The 19,524-nt window shown below is 57.7% G+C and overlaps 1 protein-coding gene across 5 annotated transcripts in view; it reads right to left on the reverse strand.

Annotated features, from left to right (window-relative positions):
• The window catches only part of LOC120392703 (zinc finger protein 777-like), a 28,835-nt gene extending 10,795 nt beyond the window's left edge, over window positions 1-18,040 (reverse strand). For 2 of the 5 annotated variants that reach the window (XM_039517463.1, XM_039517459.1), the window contains exon 1: window positions 17,602-17,972. In XM_039517463.1, coding sequence (XP_039373397.1) covers window positions 17,602-17,625 — 24 coding nt within the window. In that variant the 5' untranslated portion in view covers window positions 17,626-17,972. Of the gene's footprint in view, window positions 1-3; window positions 109-817; window positions 3,566-4,075; window positions 4,196-5,346; window positions 5,461-5,999; window positions 6,114-7,444; window positions 7,559-9,893; window positions 10,021-13,050; window positions 13,453-17,601; window positions 17,973-18,018 lie in introns of those variants that run through there. The other 3 variants (XM_039517465.1, XM_039517464.1, XM_039517460.1) reach the window with 3 other exon arrangements.
• Between the last annotated feature and the right edge of the window lie 1,484 nt (window positions 18,041-19,524).

Below are 19,524 nucleotides of genomic sequence, written 5' to 3' on the forward strand. Positions count from 1 at the left end.
TACATATTCACTGTATGTTAGAGCCTCCCTTGTCTACCACGTCCCCCACTGTAAGCTCCTGGGAGGCAGACACCTGGGAAGTGCCTAGCTCACTTGTGGACATGGTTTTCCCAGCTGCCTGCAAGAGCCCAGATTGTGATGCTGCGTAGCAATGCAGTGACAACACAAAACACACTGCTAGGTGCTAGACACACTGCTGAGCCACACCCCGACAGCGCTGCACTGTGACATAGCAGGCTAAAGGTGGTGTCTGTTTCCTGCCCTCTGAAACACGGCATCTAAAAAAGGCTGGGCTGAGATCCAGCCGCCCACTCCGGAGCGTGTTACCGCACACGAACAGGAGCAAGTAACCACCGCAGGGTAGAAAAATAGGTTCTCCTTGGAAGTGCTCCCCTACCATGATCACATCCTCCTGGACAGACGATCACAACCTCTGCCCTTTGCTCCTACATTCCCGCGTTTCCTCCTGGGTGCTGCACCCAGACTCGTGGATGCTTTGGGCGGGAACAGCCCCTTCTCTTGGCTAGGGTTCCAGTTACAAGAAGGCCTCAACCCACCCAACCTCCATTTTTGTGGGTGCAAAGTGGATCCAGTTCCCACTCCTGTCCTGGCACTAATAGGGGCCATCGATACCTGTTTCAGATGTCCACAGACCGTGGGCCACAGAATTCAGAGGGGTTCCACCTGCATATGGCAGGGCTGGAGTTTGTCTGAGTAGCTGCAGCAAACTGTACACTCCCCCCTCCGTTATTTAGAGACCAAACCACTTTTCTCCCCTCTGCCACAGGAGGACAGAAAGGAGCCAAGGCCCACAGAATTCACTTGTACAATTTTATTTACAGACTTTAGAAAACCCCCATTTCTACCAAGCTGCTCTTTACATGTTTCTGGAGCAGACAGGTTTACAGCAGCCCTTTGACCCTGGAAATCATGGGAAGGGGATTCTCTTCCCCTGGCCCCTCCTGAAAAGGAAACCCCAGTGTATTTGGGGTGTCAGAGTGTCAGTTCGCCTCTCAATTGGAACTAAAGAAAAACCTCAGCAGCCCAGATCTGTGATGCACAATAAATACCGTGACATGTGAGCCAAGGCAGAAAAGGAGAAGCCCACACAGGGCTGGTAACAGGCTGAGCTGGGGAAGTCAGAGAAGACAGGCAGCCAAACGGAGCATTTTGAAAGTAATTTACCCCCCAACCCCCAGTTTATTTTGACATTTCGCTGTGTATGTTTCCACTTCCCTTGAGCAGGCAGGAACGTGGACTAGAACCAGCAGCATCAAGGATTTATCTCAATCCAAACCTAACGTTCTAGAGACGAGTTAAGCTCCAAGCCCCTGGCTGGGATTTTCTTAAGGCACCTAAAGGGAGCCTGGTGTCCAGCTCCCATTGACTCTGAATGGAATTTAGGCACCTAATTCCCAAAGGCTGTTCTGAAAATCCCAACCTAGCTGTCCTCACTGGAGAACCGTCCATGAGTGCAGCTCAGGGCCTGTGTCCCCCCTGCCTTGCACCCTCTGCTCAGTGACGCTGGCCCTGCAGCAAGCTGATCTGGAAGCGTTCTGCACCCACTTTGCACGGGGGGAAAGACTGCACAGGGTGCAGGGCAGCGGAGAACTACGCCCTCTGAGTCCTTCCAGCGCCAAGAGTTAAATTCCTGGGCTGTTTCCAAGTCGGTAACAGCTTCAATATTTCTACCGTCAAACCAGAACAGCTGAGCGACCTGTTCTGCTTCAGATCAGAGGGGCCCAGGTTTGATTCCCTGCTGCAGACCCAGGGCCCGTCCTGCTGGGACTCTCAGCAGGCAATGGGGAGATGCTCATACGGGAGCTTTTCCCACACTCGGTGCACGCACGTGGTTGCTCTCCACTGTCTGTGATCTCGTGTCTCAATGACATCGGAGCAGCCAATTAGCTGGGAACGGGGTGGACTGGTCACAAGGGACCTGGCCAAGTGACGTTATCAGACGTTGTTGGAGCCCGTTGGTCAGACCGTCCAGTTACCAACAGGCAGAGCGTGCGACCCAGATCCCCACTGGAGCCACCCCAGAACGGAAGGGCCTGTTGGGGGCGCTGGTGTGGTCACCATACATGCTGGGCCTGGCATCCACACGCCCCAAATCCCCAGCCTGGGGGACGGGCAGAGGTGTGGAGGGCTCACGGCACTCAGGGCAGAGTGGGGAGAGCTGGAGCACCAGCCACTTTGGCCGAGGCCCCTGTACAGGTTTGGGTGGCCAAGGTGCCACGGGAGCCAGGCGCACAAGGTGAGAGCTCCCCCGTGCCCGGGGATTCTCAGCTGCCCGACCTGGCTGCTTTCTGCCCCCCTTGTGCCACCCGAACACAGGGGGGGCGCAAAGGGACCCGAACGCACTGGCCCAGCTGGCTCGTGGGGTGCGACCGAGGCTGTTCCCACAGCGAGCGACGCCTCCTGCCTGGATTCTCAGTGTCCGTTTAACCTTCCCCGTGCCCAGGAGTGGTGGCTGCTCCTCCCAGCGGGTGCTGGCCCCAGCAGTGCTCTGACCCAGCACATCCCCCCCATGAGCTGGGGGAAGCCCCGTTCCCTACACTCTGCACAGATGGTTTCTCTGCAGGGCTCGGGTGGGCAGCAAACCCCTCCCCAGGGACTCTCTTCCTGGAGGGTCTCTGCCTCGCCTGGCCCAGGCCCGGCTGGCACACGGGTGGGATGTAAGACGTGTCACGTGGGCACAATAGGGGGTTGGCTCGCCAAGCCCAGCTCAGGCCAGTGCAGCCTGAGAGGTCCCGGCTCCCTGCTGCCAGCCCTGTGGTGCCCTCAGCAGCCTCGTGCAGGAGACGAGTCCTCTGGTGCTCTGCCGGGCTGTCCTGGTGGGCAAAGCTCTTGGAGGGACCCACTGGTGCATGGCCAGGTGGCACAGGTGGGCGAAGCTCCTCCAGCCCTGTGGGGCAGCCCCCCATGGTGTGCACCCACCGGTGCTGCGTTTACTCCTCGGGGACAAAGCCCTGGCCACAGGCAGCGCACACGGACTTGTGCTCTCAGAGGTGGGTCTTCTGGTGAGCCAGGAGCGTGTCCCGCTGGCTGAAGGCCTTGCCGCAGGCGGGGCAGGAGAAGGGCGGCTCGGCCACGTGCGGCTCGTGGGGGAAGAGCAGGGGCCGCTTCTTGCGGAAGCGCTGCCGGCACTCGGCGCAGGTGAAGGGCAGCTTGCCCGGGGGCATGTGCTGGTGCTGGAGGCAGCACTGAATCCGGCCGACGCGCTTGCCGCACTCCCTGCACTTGGCCGGCTTCTCCGCCAACAGGCTCTTCTGGGGGCTGAGCAGCGACTGCTTCTGCCCCAAGCACTTCCCACGCTCGGGACACGGGCCGGGCCGCTCACCCCCCACGGCTCTCTGCTGGCCCCCGGCTGCTGTGAGCTCCCCCGTGCCCCTCTTGCCCTGAGCCGACCTCCCCAGGATGCTTCTCTGCCGAGCCGCAGGGCCCTCGCGGAGGCTCTGGACCACGGTCCCTTTGGACGTTGCACAAACCGCCCCGGGGGGGCCTGGGTCCTCGCCCTCCTCCGCACGATGCTCCTCCGCACGTTGGAGCAGGATCTCGTCACCTGCCGGGGCAGAAGAAAGCAGCCGTTATTCATGTCACCGGCCGGGCAGGGAGGGAGCGAATCCTGCGATTCAGGGGCTCCTGCTTTGGAGTCAAGGCCCATGAAGCTGGCCGTGGTGAGCAAGCTGGGACACTCAGCGAGACGCTGGTTTACCGGACCGAGCTCTGCAAATCCTTTGCTCCCCTAGAGAAGGGCAGAGGGGAAGTTCTCCCCATCTCACCATCTGAGGTGCTGGGGTCGGACCTGGGCCTTGAGCTCACCAGCGATGAGGCTGCTTTGAGCTACTCTGGCCTTGCACAGCAGCCGCACGTGGCCTGCTGGGAATTCCCCAGGTGGAGTAACGCTGGCAGGGCCAGGCCTACGCCCCCAGCCGAGGGGCCGTGCTGGCGGGGGATGGGAGGGGCCCTATGAGCCCGGCGGCCCGTGTGCAGCCGCAATGCGCTGGAAGTTGGCTCTGACCAGCTCCTTTAGCCACTCACTGGTTCCGAGCTGTCGCTCCCCAATACTCACCTGCGCTGGGCTCTCCAGGGAGCCCCCTTTGCTCCAACGCCGGCAGAGTCCCAGCACCCGGCTCTGGCTCCGGCTCCGGTTTAACCCAGGGGGAACGGGCAGGCGCAGGAGCAGGAGATTCTGTGCACAGGGAAGAGCAGGCTGGGAATTAGCAGACGGTTTCTTACCATCGGGACAGACGTCCTGGAAGGGGCTCCCGACAGAAGTGGAGGGTTTGAAGGTGGAGCTTGTACGTTTCTGAGCGGGTCGGGTTAGTCTATCCAGGGTTTGACTACAGAAAAGCTGGTTTGGCAGGTTCTGTAGCGGGCAGGCACTTCTCAGCTGTGGGAAGGCGTGAAAGGAGGAGTCCAGCCAGCTGTGCCTGGCACCAGGGGACGCTTTGCTGGAAATACTAAACCGGAACCTTTGCTGATGAAGTCAGAAGGAAAATTCCTTGCCCGACTGGCACAGGCCAGAGAAAGGACAACTCTAAACTGCCTAATCCCTGGCTTTTGGCGAGCTCACGGCCAGCAACAGGACATCACTTGTGTGTGAAAGGCTGAGCTTCTGTAGGGGCCATGAGCGTGTCCGCCTGTCCAAGCGGGAGCCAGCCAGCGTGGGTTTGAGCACCCCCCCACCGGGCCTACTCCTTTTTGGGAGTCTCCTTCATCAACATCTGCACAGGCTTAGCAAGGTTCGTCACTCTCTGGATGTGACAACTCCTGACTAGTGGGGCTTTTAGGCATGTTTGGAGCAACTGCACACATTCTGCTTGGATTTAATACAGATTTTCATGGCTAAATTAATATCTGGTGCCACCCTGGAAAATCAGGGCTATAAACAAACTTCCAGCAATTGGTTCCATGCTGGGGTGGCCTGCGATAGTGGGGACTGGACTCCGGGTCCCAGAGGTCCCTTCCACTCCTGGGGGATTAGGCTCCAGTTTGGCTTCTACTCCCACTTTCCTCTGAGTTGGGGGTTTAAAGCTGGCGCTGGCTCTTGCTGGAGGAGAGACGACACCTCTTTTGAATGGCTACAAAGGTGCTGGTGAGGCGCACGAGGAAGCAGAAAACGAGGGGATAAAACCAGTGGTCAGACCACCCAAAGAGGGAGAGGAGGGGGGGCTCTGGGGGGTGGCAGGGCCGGGGGTGCGACCGGCTGGCTTGCGACCTGTAAACTAACAACACGTTAGAGAAGTTGAGCCCGGACGAGCAGGAATGGTAAAACGGCCCGGCTGGATTCCCCGCTCGTCCCCTCACGCCCTGTGCCCACGGCTCTCGGCTGCTACTCACCAGGGCTGGGGCCTGCAGGGGTTCTGCCTTCTCCACAGACCGGCGGATCCTGCGCACACGGCTCATCCTCTCGTTTAACCCAGGACGCGGCATCGGGGGGGACAACCTGAAACTCTGTTCAGGGCAAAGAGGATCACACCATGTTCCCCGCTCTCGGCCGGAGCCGAACACCGATCTCAGGCCCCACCACCTTCACTTTGGACCCCTCCTCCGCTCCACGACAAGTTTGTGCGGCTCCGCTGAACGGCCAGAACACTACGGGACCCCCCGCCCTGCTGGGCTTAATGAACCCAGAGCACCTGCACTAACGGCCAGACGGGTCAGGCTCCCACGCTGGAGGCAGGGGAGCGAGACAGCATCCTCTCGGCACGCAGGGCAGGTCCCGTCCCAGCTCCTGAGCAGAGGGGCTGCTCCCTGCCAGCACCCCCGGGGCACTGCCAGCCCCACACGGGGCGAGGCGACGGCAGGGTGTTGCTGCTGAAAGGCAGGGGGACAAGGCAGAAGTCGGGTCCAGCAGTGCAGACGTGGGTGACTGGCTGCCCAGAGGGTAAGAAAACTGCTGCTGGTCCCTGGAGACGGCTGGGTGCAGACGTAAGAGCTCCGGTTTGATTACTGCACTCACCAGCTCCAAGATGGCAAAATCCGTTACTCACCAGAGCAGGGGCTTCCACTGATTTCGTTTTCCCCAGAGTCCGCTTGGCCCCCGCAGCCCGGATCCTCCTCCTGGTTAATCCACAATGAAATGGCTGGTGCAGAGACGGGGGATTCTGTTCACAGGAAAGAGAAGGGCTCAGATTTCAGAGGGGCCTAGGGGAGTTGGGCACCCAGTTCCCATGGACGGTCAGTGGGAGCCCGAAGTCGCTAGGCTGCTTGGCCAATCCCAGCCTAGGGTATTAAGGGTACGTCGACTTGCGAGCTGGATGTGTAGCCGTGGCGGTGGGAGGGGCTGGCTGCCCCAGGTCCATCCGTCACGGCTCAGATGAGATCGTACGTGGGGCAGCTAGTCCCTCCCGCCGCACCCCCACGGCTACACGTCTCGTTAGCCTGCTCCTTTGATCAGAACTCCCGTGGGTCCGGCTCCTTGGCTGGCCCTTCCCCCTTCCAGCCTGAACGCAGACACACCCTGCGTGATTCTCCTCCCCGCTGAGAGCTGGGCCAAGGAGCTTCACACCCATCTCCGCCCAGCACCGGTTTTCAGAGGGGGCCCGCTCTGAACAGACGCTAGCGCAGCTCTGAGGGGAGGGGAACTGGAGGGCTGCAGACGGGTTTGATGCCAGAAGGGATAGGACGGGGGTGGGGAGGTGTGGGGAGGTGAGGGGGGGTGGGGGAGAGCTGCGGATGGCACTCGCCGGGGACAAGGACAACAGAAATCCACGGATGGGAGGAGCAGCCCGTTCTGAGAGCTGGCTGGAATTTCAGCTTCCCTTTGCTCGAGTGGTTCCCCCGGGGGCTGGCGAGCCCGGCCGGTCTCAGAGCCCGTTCAGGACACGGGACATTCTGCAGCACACAGGCTGCCAGGGTTAAACTGTGTAACTGCCCCTGGGCCGTTCAGGGCTTTGGGTTCTCAAAGGAGCTTTTCCCACTTGCCCCTTCCAGAGAGGCCTTGTCTCTTCTCCCTGCCCTGCCTAACCTGGGGGGCAGCCAGGGGATGTCCCGAGTCACAGGGTGTCTGGACACAGGTGAGCAAACCAAACTAGGGGGACGGGGGAGGAAGCGGTTGCAAGATCCTGATCCGGATTTGGGGCTTCATCCCATCGCTGCTTTTACCCGCTGGCTGGGATTCGATTAAAAAAGCAAAGAACGGGAATAACACACACAGGACGCTCAACCCCCTGGTGCAATCTCAGGGATTCGGGGAAGCAACGTCCATTTCGCCCGAATTCCCCCAAACGTTCTCCTGTCCCTGGCACAAGTGTCGGATTGAAAGGGAGGGAATGAAAGAGCTCGTGAAGCTTTCACTGGATAGAGCCATTTAACGTCACTCCTGTGCACGTTCGCCAGGCAGTCACACCTCCAGCAACGGGAACGCCCCGGCAGCCAGTGGAACCCAGCTGAAGCGAGAGGCCTCAGGGCTCATTTCTGAGCGGTTTCAATGTACCTGGGCCGGGGTCTGCAGGGATCTCGCTCTCCTCTGAACGACCCTGATCCCCCACACACGGCTCCTCCCCTCGTTCAATCCGGGACAGAAGGTCAGGTTTGGAAATGGCGTAATCTGCAGATGGAGAGAGACGCTCCAGTGTTTGAGTCACACAGCAGGATACTCATTACAGATCATCATCAATGGTTTGAAATACCCAACCCCCGAGTGCTGGGGTGACAGGCGAGGTGAAGAGACGCTGCACAGTTACAGGGATGCCCTGCACCGGGGCGGGCGCTGTTCCTCTGAGGGGTGGGGCTCTCTGAGTCTTCCTAAGGGAAGGGGCTGCCATGGGCACAGCAAGTATTAATCCACGTGCCTATTTATTAAGCACCAAGAAGCTGAGCAGGGAGCCAGGCACAGAGGGGCAGCAGGGTTCCTTTGGACACTATTTATACTACAATACAACCGCGCCCGGGAGCCGGGAGGCGCCAGGGCTGCTCTCCGACACCCAACGTACAGTCACGTCCTGAAATTCCAGGTGCAGGATCTTAGCCAAGGAAAACTTGGGGTGAAGTGGGCAGTGCATTTTGGGTATCGAGTTTGCTGTCCACTGTCAACCCTTGGGATTATTCCCTTCCTTCCTCCTAATTACATGATGTATCTTGGGGATGGAAATATTGGTTAAAAAAGTGACAGTCCCCGCCCCTGCCGTCCTGACACGCAGCCGCTGGGGTTAACGGTTAACTTGGGTTAACCAGTGAGCCTAATGCTTACTGGTTAACCAGTTAACCTTTTACATCCCTAATGCATCAGGCTTTTCCTCTCTTCAGCTGCTTTTCGGACGCTCCAGTTTTCTGTCCACTAGGAAACGTTACAACTTGCGATTCCGCACTGGTGGTGCTGACTGGAGGCTGCGGAACGAAGTGGAACCAACTCATTTCGTTGGAGGATCCAGAGGGGTTCAGGGGGTGGGTTCCCGTTACAACGTGACCAGGTGAACTCAGCCCGGCTCTGCAGCAGCAGGACAATGGGCAGGTGACAGGAGACGGCTCAGAGACCTGGCACAAGGGCAGCCTGGCTCATGGGAGCCCTGGCGCTGGCCAGTCTGAACGCTCGTAACCGCTGCCCCCTGCGCTGCCCCAGGCGTGTTCCAGCTGGCTAATAACCCCGCTCGAGTGCCTGGCAGCCACTCACTGAATAACAGGTCCATGTACACTCCCTTCCCTGGGCCTGTCTACACTCCCTTCGCTCAGGGCACTGCCACTTTCCCCAATGGCTGTTGGGGGACAGGGGAGATTTAGACCTGCCCTCTACCCCAGGTCCTAGCCCAGGGACCCTCTAAGCATCAGCCACATCCCTTTAACTACCTGCATTTGCCTGGGCCACCTCTCCGTAGCCTGCCTTAATTGTCCTGGTAGCCAGCCAGCAGCAATTCCCTCATTCTCTGGTACCCGCCAGCAACTACCTGCCTCAGCCCCTGCAGCCAGCCAGGAGCACCTCTTGTTCTCCTGGTCCCTGCAAGCAGACTTCCCAGTGCTCAGTCCTGCCTGCAGTGAGCTGTCCATGGTCCTGCTGCTCTTCCCGCCAGCCAGGAACCCAGAGTTTCCTCTTCCAGCTCCAGGCAGCAACTGACAGCACTTCCTCTGCTGCTCTCTTTTATATGGCCCTTCAGGCCCCTGATTGGCTGCTCCAACAGCCCTCTGATTGGCTGCTTCCCGTGCAGCCACTCTAGGCTGCAGGGGGCCTCCAGATCTAGTTCACCCTGTTACAGATACCCACACACACCAGCACTGAATTTGATCCACTATCTAGAGTTGGAACTGGATGGTCCATACAATTAGTGACAGGGCATGGAATCTCTCTCCTAGGTGACTGGTTCAAATCCAGCTCAGGTCAGTGGGGAACACAAGCCATTACCCTCTGGCGGCTGGTTGGAAAGTACCTGAGTAATGCGACTTGGGTCTCCATGCAGCCGAATCACAGAAACCACCTTCTCAGTTAGAACTAGTAACTGGCCGTTCTAGCCGACAGGCCAAGGAGGGAGTGGGAATGAAGTTCATAGATGAAATGGCGAGACCTCCAGTGCTACCAGCTACACCATGTCACTATGTTCACTTGGGACTGCAAAGGTTTCCATTAGCTCAAATACAACTTCTGCCTTCAGTCAGGAGATCTGACATTAACGCAACAGTGCCAGAGTCTCTGTGCATGTATAGAATATGCACAACTCAATACACCCACCATCTAGGCTACATGTAGAAAGCACTGGAGGTGGAGCAATAAGGAACAGCACCGTGTATTTTAATCTCTTTTTAAAAAGCACCATCAGTCAAAGACGCACAGTACAAGATTTTACCTACTGATCAACTAGGAATCAAAAGAACTGGAGAATAAACTTGAGCTGGAGCCAACTCTACCTTCAGTGATCTCACAGCTTCTCGTAAGCGAGTGAAGAAAAAAGAATTACCCAGGGAGATCAGGGCCTCATAATTCCCCTTCATCATGTTCTTGTAAAGCTCCTTCTGCCATTCCTCTAAGCTCCCCCACTCCTGCTCGTTGAAATAGACGGAGACGTCGTCGAACGTCACCGGCACCTGGAATCACAAGTGTTGCACACTCAGTACCTCCTGGGTCAATCCCTCCTGTCATATGAATCAGCAGAGATGGGGAGGATCAATGTCACCTGGCTATTATTGGGGAAATTGTTAGAAATGGGTTTTATGTAGAAACACCCCAGACATCACAGCTAGAGCTACACGACGCTATGCTGCCCCCACCCCCGCACCGGCAAAGCTGGAAAGGAAAAGCTGAATTTGGTCAGGTGGAGGGTAGAGCAGAGACTGCTTCCAGCTCTCCATCAATGCAAGCTGCGGCTCTCCCCCAGGATCAGTGCTGGAGCTTCCATCCTGCCCTCCAGGTACCAGGCAGCACAGCTCAAATGCTGCTAGGGACTCCACGTCTGCAGCTGCACCCAGCTCCCCCTTTCACAGGGGTGACCCTTCCCAGGCCCTCGGCAGGTTTCAGGAACTGGGACGATGCTACTGTAGAAGCAGTATTCTCTGAGTACTGATCCAAAGGGGATCATCTGGCCCCAGCAATTAACTGAGCTAGGAGGTCCCTGTGGAGAGACTCTTTGTTCAGGTTTTGCCTACAGAATTTGTTCTCCGAAGCTGCAAATACTGAGCAACATTTGAACTTAACCAAGGTTCCTGTTACCACCATATGTTAGCACTCCACAGTCTGATGTGTGTAGCCTCACAATAGGCCTGTGAGGCAGGGCAGTGCTGTTCTGCCCATTGTACAGATGGGGAACTGAGGCACACACAGGCTAAGTGACTTGCCCCAGGACACATAAGAAGCCTGGGACTGAGCCCAGGTCTCCTGAGTCCCAGCTCAGTGCCCTATCCCCTAGGCCGTCCTTCCTCCCCTGCAGACATCTGAACACTGCACTCTGATACGGAGCCTGAGCGCTGATAGCTGTGCGCTGCCGCCACGGAGTAACAGCAGGGAGGGAATGGGCCCAGCACAGCCCCGGTGTTCCTAACCAGTGTGATTTTAGGCACCGTCACACAGGTTGGCAGCCAGATCGTATCACTCCCTTTATCCAAACCACTTTAGGCTGGTGAATAAGGAACAGCCAACGCAGCGTCAGAGCAGCATGTCACAACACAATTCACCTGTGCGCTACTGTAGCACGTTTCTGTAACTTGGTTAGAACGTACCCTGGTCCTCCCAGAAGAGAGAGGAGCAACCACGCTACAGAGCATGGCCCTGACTGGGGAAACCTTGCTGTAGACATAGGCGCCAACTCCGTGGGTGCTCCAGGGCTGGAGCACCCACAGAAAAAAATTGGTGGTGCTCCGTGGCCCTGCCTCGCCCCCCTGCTCCAGCTCACCTCCGCCTCCTCCGCGAGCGTGCCGCCGCGTCCTGCTTCTCCCCCCTCCCTCCCAGCGCTTGCGCCATGAAACAGCTGATTCGTGGGGCAGGGAGGGAGGGGGAAAAGGGGGAACGCAGCACGCTGGGGGAAGAGGCAGGGCCGGGATTTGGGGAAGGGACCCAATAGAGCGGGGGTCCCCATCACGGTGCCCACAGGCACCACGGCGCCCACCGGGGCGTCTAAGGACACCCGCGTAGTGGCTGGCGGATGAGCATCCGCCGAAACGCCGCTGACAAGCTATGTCATCCCGAGGCGTCGCTGCTGAAATGCTGCCATTTTTGGGGGGAATTTCAGCCGCGACACCTCTGGATGCTGCTGCTTGTCAGCAGTATTTCGGCGGCGACAGCGCCTATTGATGTTGCGGTATTTCGACGGCGACGCCTATTGACGTTGCTGCTTGTCAGCGGCATTTCGGCAGATGCTCGTCTGCCACCCGGGTCCTCCGTGGCTCGTCGTCTGGCCCCGCCCAGCCAAAATCGGTGGGGGCCCACTGCATCAGGGGCAGGGAGGGGGCAGAATTAGGGCGGGGACTTTGGGGACGGGGCCAGCTGTGGGTGGAGTCAGGGCGGGGCCAGTGGTGGAGAAAGGGGTAGGGGGGCACGGGCACCCACTGGCACCGGAGAAAGTTGGCGCCTATGGCTGTAGAGATGGAATGTCAACGGGAAAAGAAATTTTTCAATAGACTGACGAGAGAAAGAGGCCACAATTTTCAAAAGTGGATGTCTAAAGCAAGGCCTGGTCTACACCTAAAACTTAGGTCGATCTAACTTAGGTCACTCAGGGCTGTGAAAAATTCACACACCCGAAAGAGGTCGTTAACCCGACCTCTAAGCCCCAGAATTCTTCTGTCAATTTAGCCACCACCTCTTGGAGAGGTGGATTACTACAGTGATGGACAAACCCCTGCCGTTGCAGTAATGAGCGTCTGTAACACAGTAACAGTTCCAGGATACACATACCCATCGGTTCAGACATTCACCCTGTTATGCCAAGAGGTATGGTGACTGCAGAGGTCACCAACCTCTGACACTGGATGTAAACGCTTCTTTCAATTAACATAATCATTGGGGGAAATTAATCCCAAAATCTCCACCTAAGACAAAAGGTGTTGCGAACCTGTGGGAGGAGGGGCACATGCGAGCGTGTAACACACAGAAGTGATGACACTGAGGAGGGAGAAAGCCAGCAAGTAGCAGCCTGGGTGTTGGAAACACGGGTTGGTACTGGACCCCAGAAAAGCCTAGAGAGATTTTGGCTTTGGTGCTGGCTACAGAAGCTTGGGGCTATAAGCTACGACACACTCTTTTAGCCTTTTGTTCCTCTCCTGTGTTGGTAGAAGCAGGACTTTGTACCTTCCTTGTAAATAAACAGCATTCCAACAAAGAAGGTACCATCAATATCGAATTCCAGCGGGAACACCCCCAGGGCCCTGCACTCTGACTAGCCGCTCAGGTCACAAAGGGCAATAGTTAGGCAATGAATAAATACCCCGATTTTCCAGAGTGCCGAGCACACGGCAACACCCGCGGACTCCAACGGGAGCGGCTGGGTGCTCAGCACTTGGAGAATCAGGCCACTTATTCATTGCCTAAATACAAAGGTAGGAACCCAGCTTTAGGCGCCGACTCTTGAAAATCTCCGCACGTGATTTAGTTCTGCCCCTCCGCAACAGCTGGGATATCGTTACCTTGGGGACCTCCCCCCTACTGCCTGGGGGGAGTCTCAGGATCCAGAAGTTCCTGTTCTTCAGTAGGTTCTCCATGTTCTCCAGCCTCCTCTGCAGCCGTCCATACCCCTGGATCAGAGTTCCCAGCGCCGCCCACTTACTCTCCAGCTGGCTTTCAAATTGCATCACTGTTTTCTCACAATCGACTAATTTCTTCTCTGCTGTTCCCACTCTGCTCTCCAGAGTCAGCAACCGTGTGGCATGGGACTCCACCGTCCTGTCCACAGCTTGGATTGCAGCTACTGCGGGCCACATGGAAAGCTCTGCCGGTTGCAGCCGGCTCTCTCTCGCAGACGTCTGTCTGGGGTCAGAGCGGGATTGGAACGGCATCGAGCGCTTTGAGTCCGGGGCCCACTCTGGAGCCTGTTTGAAAGGACAGAAACGTAAGTGGAGCCAGGGGCTCGTTATTCCACAAACAAACCTCCACTTAAAAGGGACTGACGCTGAGCAGGAGTGAGATGCCCCAGAGAACCAGCCCTGAAAAGCCAGGAAAGGCCAACGGCCTCCTCTGAATCTGCCGTCCACAGAGCACGTCCGCTAAGCGCCCAGCTCTGCGTCAGCAGACGGGATTCCCCTGTGGAGACGCACAACACATTCCTCCCACCCAGAACAACGCAAACCCTTCCCCGCCACCTCCACGGCTACTGTGACACGTGCGCACAGGACCAGCGGGGGAGGGGGTGGGACACAAGGTTGCCGTTAAGGACGTGCTAGGAACGCGGTGCACGAAGAGCATTTCCGGGTCACTGGCGGGAGCAGCAAGTTCCTTGGCACGATGCCGAGTCTCTCGCTGTCTGTGGGAAGCTGCAGTGTGTGCGGTGAAGGGAGCCTCAGACTCTGTCATATCCTTGCTCCTTATGATTTCCCTCGGGGGGGCGGGAGGGGTCACACCTACCCAGTCAGTGGGCATATGGGGGGGGGGGGGTTCCAGCAGGGGAGAAGGAAAGAACAGGGTGACTGGAGCTGGGGGAATCTAACTGGGTGGATGGGGGAGCTGATAGAACTGGCCGTACTCTCCCTAAATCCAGCCCAACTGGGCCTGAAGGGTGGGGGAGGGGGCGCGGAGGGGCTGAGCACCGCCCCAAGCCCTTGCGGCCAGGGAGAGATGGCCAGAGCAGCGCTTCCCAGCCTCTTTGGCCCAGGACCCACTGGTAAAAGCTGAGGGTTTGTCACAGCCCAGTAAATACCCCCCCCCCGGGGGGGGAGATGGGTGTTGAGAACTGACCCAGGAAGGGGGCTCAGGGCCAGTGCGTGGGTGTGCAGAGCCCACCCCACGCTCACCCTGCAGCAGCAGCTCCTGTCCTGCTCAGCTCCCTGCTCCCAGGTCGCAGCACCACCCAGGTCTGGCCCTGCCCCACTAATGGGGACCAGCTGCTTCCCATCTGTGCGAGTGGCCTTGTGACCGGGCACATGGGTTGCCACATCACTCACTCCGCTCTGGCTTGGCCGGCCCCGTTGTCACGATGGAGGGGCGGCACCGTGACCCCGAAGATCACAGTGCCCGGAGCGGGGAGTCAAGCCCAGCCTGCCTCACGAGACTGGAGCTGCAGGAGCCGCCACGTGGCCCTTTGAAACGTGCTGGCGCTCCCGCTTTGGGTCACGGCCCACAGGCTGAGAACCCCTGGACCAGAGCATTGCCCGCTAACGCTCCAGCTCTGTGCGCTAGGTCACATCTCTCTGCTGGGCTCGGCTGTACTGGACTTCCAGTCCCAAGCTCTGCTTCCACGCACCAGGGCTGGCGGGGATCTGGGTCCCCTGGTAACGCTATGAATCGGCCCAGTTCCAGCTGCCTCTCCTGACTGAAACGGGCCCTGTCAGGATTTCTATCCTAAATAATCCACCTGAGACCTTCCTGCTGCTGCCTGAAATCATCCCCACCCACCCAGGGCCGTGCAGCCAAGCCAGAGGCAATGCTTACACTCTGAAGGCCGGATCCTGGGAAGAGCTGAGCACCTGAAAGGTGGAGCTTTGTCAGTACTTCTTAGGAGATGTGCGGCACCTTGCTGCACGATCAGGTCTTGCCATATGACACAGCACAACGAGTACTTGGAATTGAGTGTGTCTTGTGGTAATGGCTAAGAGACCCAGACATGGGCCAGACCCCTCTGTGCCCGGTGCTGTTCAAACACAATATGATCAAACTGTTCTGTGTTTGCAGGGAGCCTGGCACAGAGGGGTCCGGGGCCCTGACGGGGGCTCTCAGCCATTATCACAAGACACACAAATAATATTTGCAATTAATGTTATCTGCTTTGTCCTCCCTTCCCCACCTGCCCCCCCCCCCCCGCTCACTCCCCCTCCAAATACTTGTTACTCTGTGGGAAGAGGTGCTATAGGACTGGGGCCCTAAGAAACAGAACAGGGGTCATCAAACTGGGGTTTGCGACTCCTCAGGGGGTCGCCAGGTTATTACGTGGGGGGTTGCCAGCTGTCAGCCTCTACCCCAAACCCTGCTTTGCCTCCAGCATTGATAATGGTGTTAAATATATAAAAAAGTGTTTTTAATTTATAAGGGGGGGTCGCACTTGTTGGTGTCATTAGGCATGACACTAGGTAACTCAGGAGGGTGGAAAACCACAGTGTCAGTGAAGCCTTTCTGTAGTAGGCCTGAATGAACTAAAGTCACTCCATGTCTGACCAAAGCTCTCCCATGTTTGAACTTTAATCGACCTAACAGGCCAGCAACAGAGAATGGTTATCGGTTGCAACACCTGTACCAGAAGGTAATAATGCTTGCTCCTGGCTAAGGGGCAAAATAACAGATCAAAGAGAGCAGGACAAGATAACAGTTCACAGAAGAGTTACTAACAAGCTAAATTGTTTTTTTGCCAAGTATGACTTAACTGCTTAATGTAATTGCTATTGCAAAGTGTATCTGCTGCATAGGAATGAAAGGTGGGGAGGGGGGGGGGATAGAAGAGGCTTAGTTAAAGTTATGTATAAAAAAGAGAAAAGCTGCTTGTAGCTGGATGCTTGATCTGAGACAAGTCTGTCTCCTGGCACCGCTTTGAGATCTCAAATAAACTTTGTCTGCTTCTCCACCTTGGTGTGTTTATTGGAGCGAAGCACACCGGGCAACGAACCGCTGTTGCTGCCTCGGGCACTCTGTGCCGGCAACACACTCAGAGGCTTGCTGGGTGAAAGGGGTCACCAGTGCGAAAGTTTGAGAACCACTGAAGCAGAGTAGCCCTAGCTCAGGGATGAGCAGTTTTAACCCCCATCCACTGCTCTCTGCCCTGCTGCCATTAAACACACACCCCCCCCCATTGCCACCAGGCTCCGGCAGCCTGGACTGACACCCACGGAGCAGACTTCTCAGCAGCCTGGACTGACTCCCCAGGCCTCAGTGTGGGGGGGCCTGAATGGAGAGACCTGACCCCCTTTCCAGGGGTGCCTGACACTGGGCCCCAAACACTGAGGCGCAGGAGGTCAGCAAAGGCCCCTGGCACCGCTGGGCTAGGGAACAGGGCGCGTCTCTCCAGCTCCAGCTGACAATCAGACCCCAAACTGCCAGGCCAGAGGGGCTGGAGAGAGTTTCCAACCCCTGCCCCTGACAGCAGGGTCCAGCCCCAGGGAATTCAGAGTTATGCTCCTCGAAGCACAAGACAGCACCAAAGCCAGGATTGGTTTAATATCCCCTCCCCGTTCAGACACCGTGGAGCTAGAGAGCATGCTGATAAAATTTGCAGATGACACCAGGCTAGGAGGAGCTGCAAGCACCTTGGAGGTCAAATTTAAAACAAACTGACCATGACAAATCAGAGAATGGGTCTGAATTCAACAAGATGAAATTCAATAGAGACAAGTGCAAAGCACTCCACTTAGGAAAGAAAAATCGAATGCACAGCTACAAAACGGGGACGGACTGGCTATGTGGCCGGGCTGCTGAAAAAGATCAGGGGGTTACAGCTGACCACAAACTGAACAGGAGTTGTCAGTGTGATGCAGCTGCAAAAAAGGCTAATGTGATTCTGGGGCGTGTTAACCTGAGTGTTGTAGGTAAAAGTGCTGGACACCGGGGAGCCCCAGGCAGGGGGAGCTCCCAGTTCAATTCTGGGCACCACAACTGGGGAAAGAGGTGGACAAAGTGGAAAGAGTCCAGAGGAAAGCGACAAAAACGATAAAAAGCCTGACCTGGGTGGGAGGAAGTGCTGGAAACACCGGGCAGTTTAGTGTCAAGGAAAGAGCCCCCAGGGGAGCCCTGCTACCCCCCCCCCCCCCAGCGGCGGGGCGCACAGGGGAGAACGGGCTTCTCTGCAGCCAGGGACACGGGGGGGGGGCGTATTTGAGAGCCTCACCCCGGGGCGCTGGCCCAGGCTCCCAAGGGGGCTGTGGGGTCCCCCGCACTGGAAACGTTTCAAACAAGTTGGACAAACTCCAGTCAGGGCTGGAGCAGGGTTACTGGGCCCGGCCTCAGCTCAGGGGCTGCACCCGACCCGCCCTGGGGCTCAGCCCCCGCCCGGCCCGGCAGCCCCGCGCTCCCCGCGGCTCCCCCGCCCGCCGGGCCCTCACCTGGGCAGCGGCCCGCTCGGCCATGGCCCCCCCGGGGAGGCGGGCGGGGCTTCTCCAGCGGGCCCGGCCCGGCCGAGCTCCGCTCCCGCTCCGGGCTGGGCAGGGTCCCGGCGCCGCCTCGCCACGGGCCGGCCCCGCTGCCGGGCGGAGCAGAGCGAGCGCAGCCGGGAGGAGGAGCCGCGGCCTGGCCCGGAGCGGCGGGAAGCCGAGTTTCCGCGCGGCCCGGGATGCTGCGTCCAGGCTCTGCCCCAGCCCGAGCTAGGCCCGCCCCGGCCGCGCGTGCCCGGAGCCCCGGCCCGCCCCTGGCCCAGCAGCCGGGGGAGGGGGTGGCGGCGGCACCGAGGGGCGGGTCGAGCTTTCTTCCCCTTGAGAAACAGGAGGAAACCCGGGCTCTGCATTCGCCTGATTTGCTTTTACCTGCAGCTGCCCGCCCTCGGGGGCCCTGTGTTAGCCCCAAGCCCCAGGCAGCTCCCCGCAGTGGGGCAGGGTGACCAGCTGTCCCTATTTTGGGGTCTTTTTCTTATATAGGCGCCAGTTTTTCACATTTGCTCTGGTCAGCCTAAGCGGCCTGAGGCGAGATCTGTTATTAAACTCGTAATAACAGACTATGCTTGATCTGCCAGGCAAAGCCCTGCGGCCCAGACTGACAGAAACCAAACTACCACCCGGTCATCAGCCGCTTGCACCGGCTCGGAGCCATTGCTCCAGGAGGGGAAAATCTCCCCCCTCCATCCATGGCCAGGCCCCTGAGCCATGGAGCTGGCCTGGAAATGAAGCTTCTCTTTGCTTCTGGGGAGAGACTCGCCCAGGGCCAGGAGCGGAAGCTGGCCCTGCGTGGGGAAGGAAAGGCACAGAGAGGATAACACCTGAAGAATAAGGCTCATTGGCCCCAACCGGGCAATATAATAAGGGAAATGAATATCTGAATGTTCATGTCCCAATGGCTCCCTCCAGCCCAGCTGCTAAACACTAACCCCAGTGCAGGCCTGTGTGGGGAGGGCCGACCCTAAGCCCAGTCAGTCACAGCCAGGCCCTAGGGCAGAATAATCATTCCCGCCACCCCCACTCCCCAAGCTGCCTGTGACTCAGGGCCCCCAGCAGTTGCGGAAACACAAATTCCCACTTGGTGAGGCTGGCAGCCTTAGCCAGTCACAACCATGGCTAGGATGCTGCACCAGGAAGCCAGATCCTGGCTCTGAGAGGGCTTCACATCCCCAACAAGCTATTTTCCAGCCTTCACTTGCCCCTCCCAGCATTTGTTTGACAGTCAAATAATAAATATAATAATAGGAGATATACCAATCTCCTAGAACTGGAAGGGACCTTGAAAGGTCATTGAGTGCAGCCCCCTGCCTTCACTAGCAGGACCAATTTTTGCCCCAGATTCTTAAGTAGCCCCCTCAAGGATTGAACTCATAACCCTAGGTTTAGCAGGCCAATGCTCAACCCACTGAGCTATCCTTCCTTCCCAAATGTTATGCTCCTGCTCTCACACTGATTTTATCCATCAACATGTGGCACACAAACATGCCTCCTTTTGGGCTGTGACTGTTACCAGCTAAGTAAAATTGCACCTGATCAGTGCTGGACGGAGGACCAGACCTCCAAGAAAAGGCAGGAGGCGGCTAGCATTTCAGCAATAGCACGTGTAGTTTTACTTGGGGTGCTGTATTCTCCCACCCACCCAGTACAAAGAGGTGGGATGATCTCCTAACAAGCAAATATGGACAAGCATGGCAAAGGATGGCCAGAGCGAGAGAAGACTGGAAGACGTGTTGTGATCGGCTCAGTTTCAACTGATGAAGGACTGACAGTCTACACTGTATTCTGTTCTATACAGGTTCTCGCCCCACACTCCTCCCCAGAGCACTGGGACACCTCCCGGCAAGGTCTAAAAACTGCCCCATGCACATAGGACATGGC

The sequence above is a fragment of the Mauremys reevesii genome, unplaced genomic scaffold (genome assembly GCF_016161935.1).
Source record: "Mauremys reevesii isolate NIE-2019 unplaced genomic scaffold, ASM1616193v1 Contig11, whole genome shotgun sequence".
In the NCBI taxonomy this organism is placed as follows: Eukaryota; Metazoa; Chordata; order Testudines; family Geoemydidae; genus Mauremys; species Mauremys reevesii.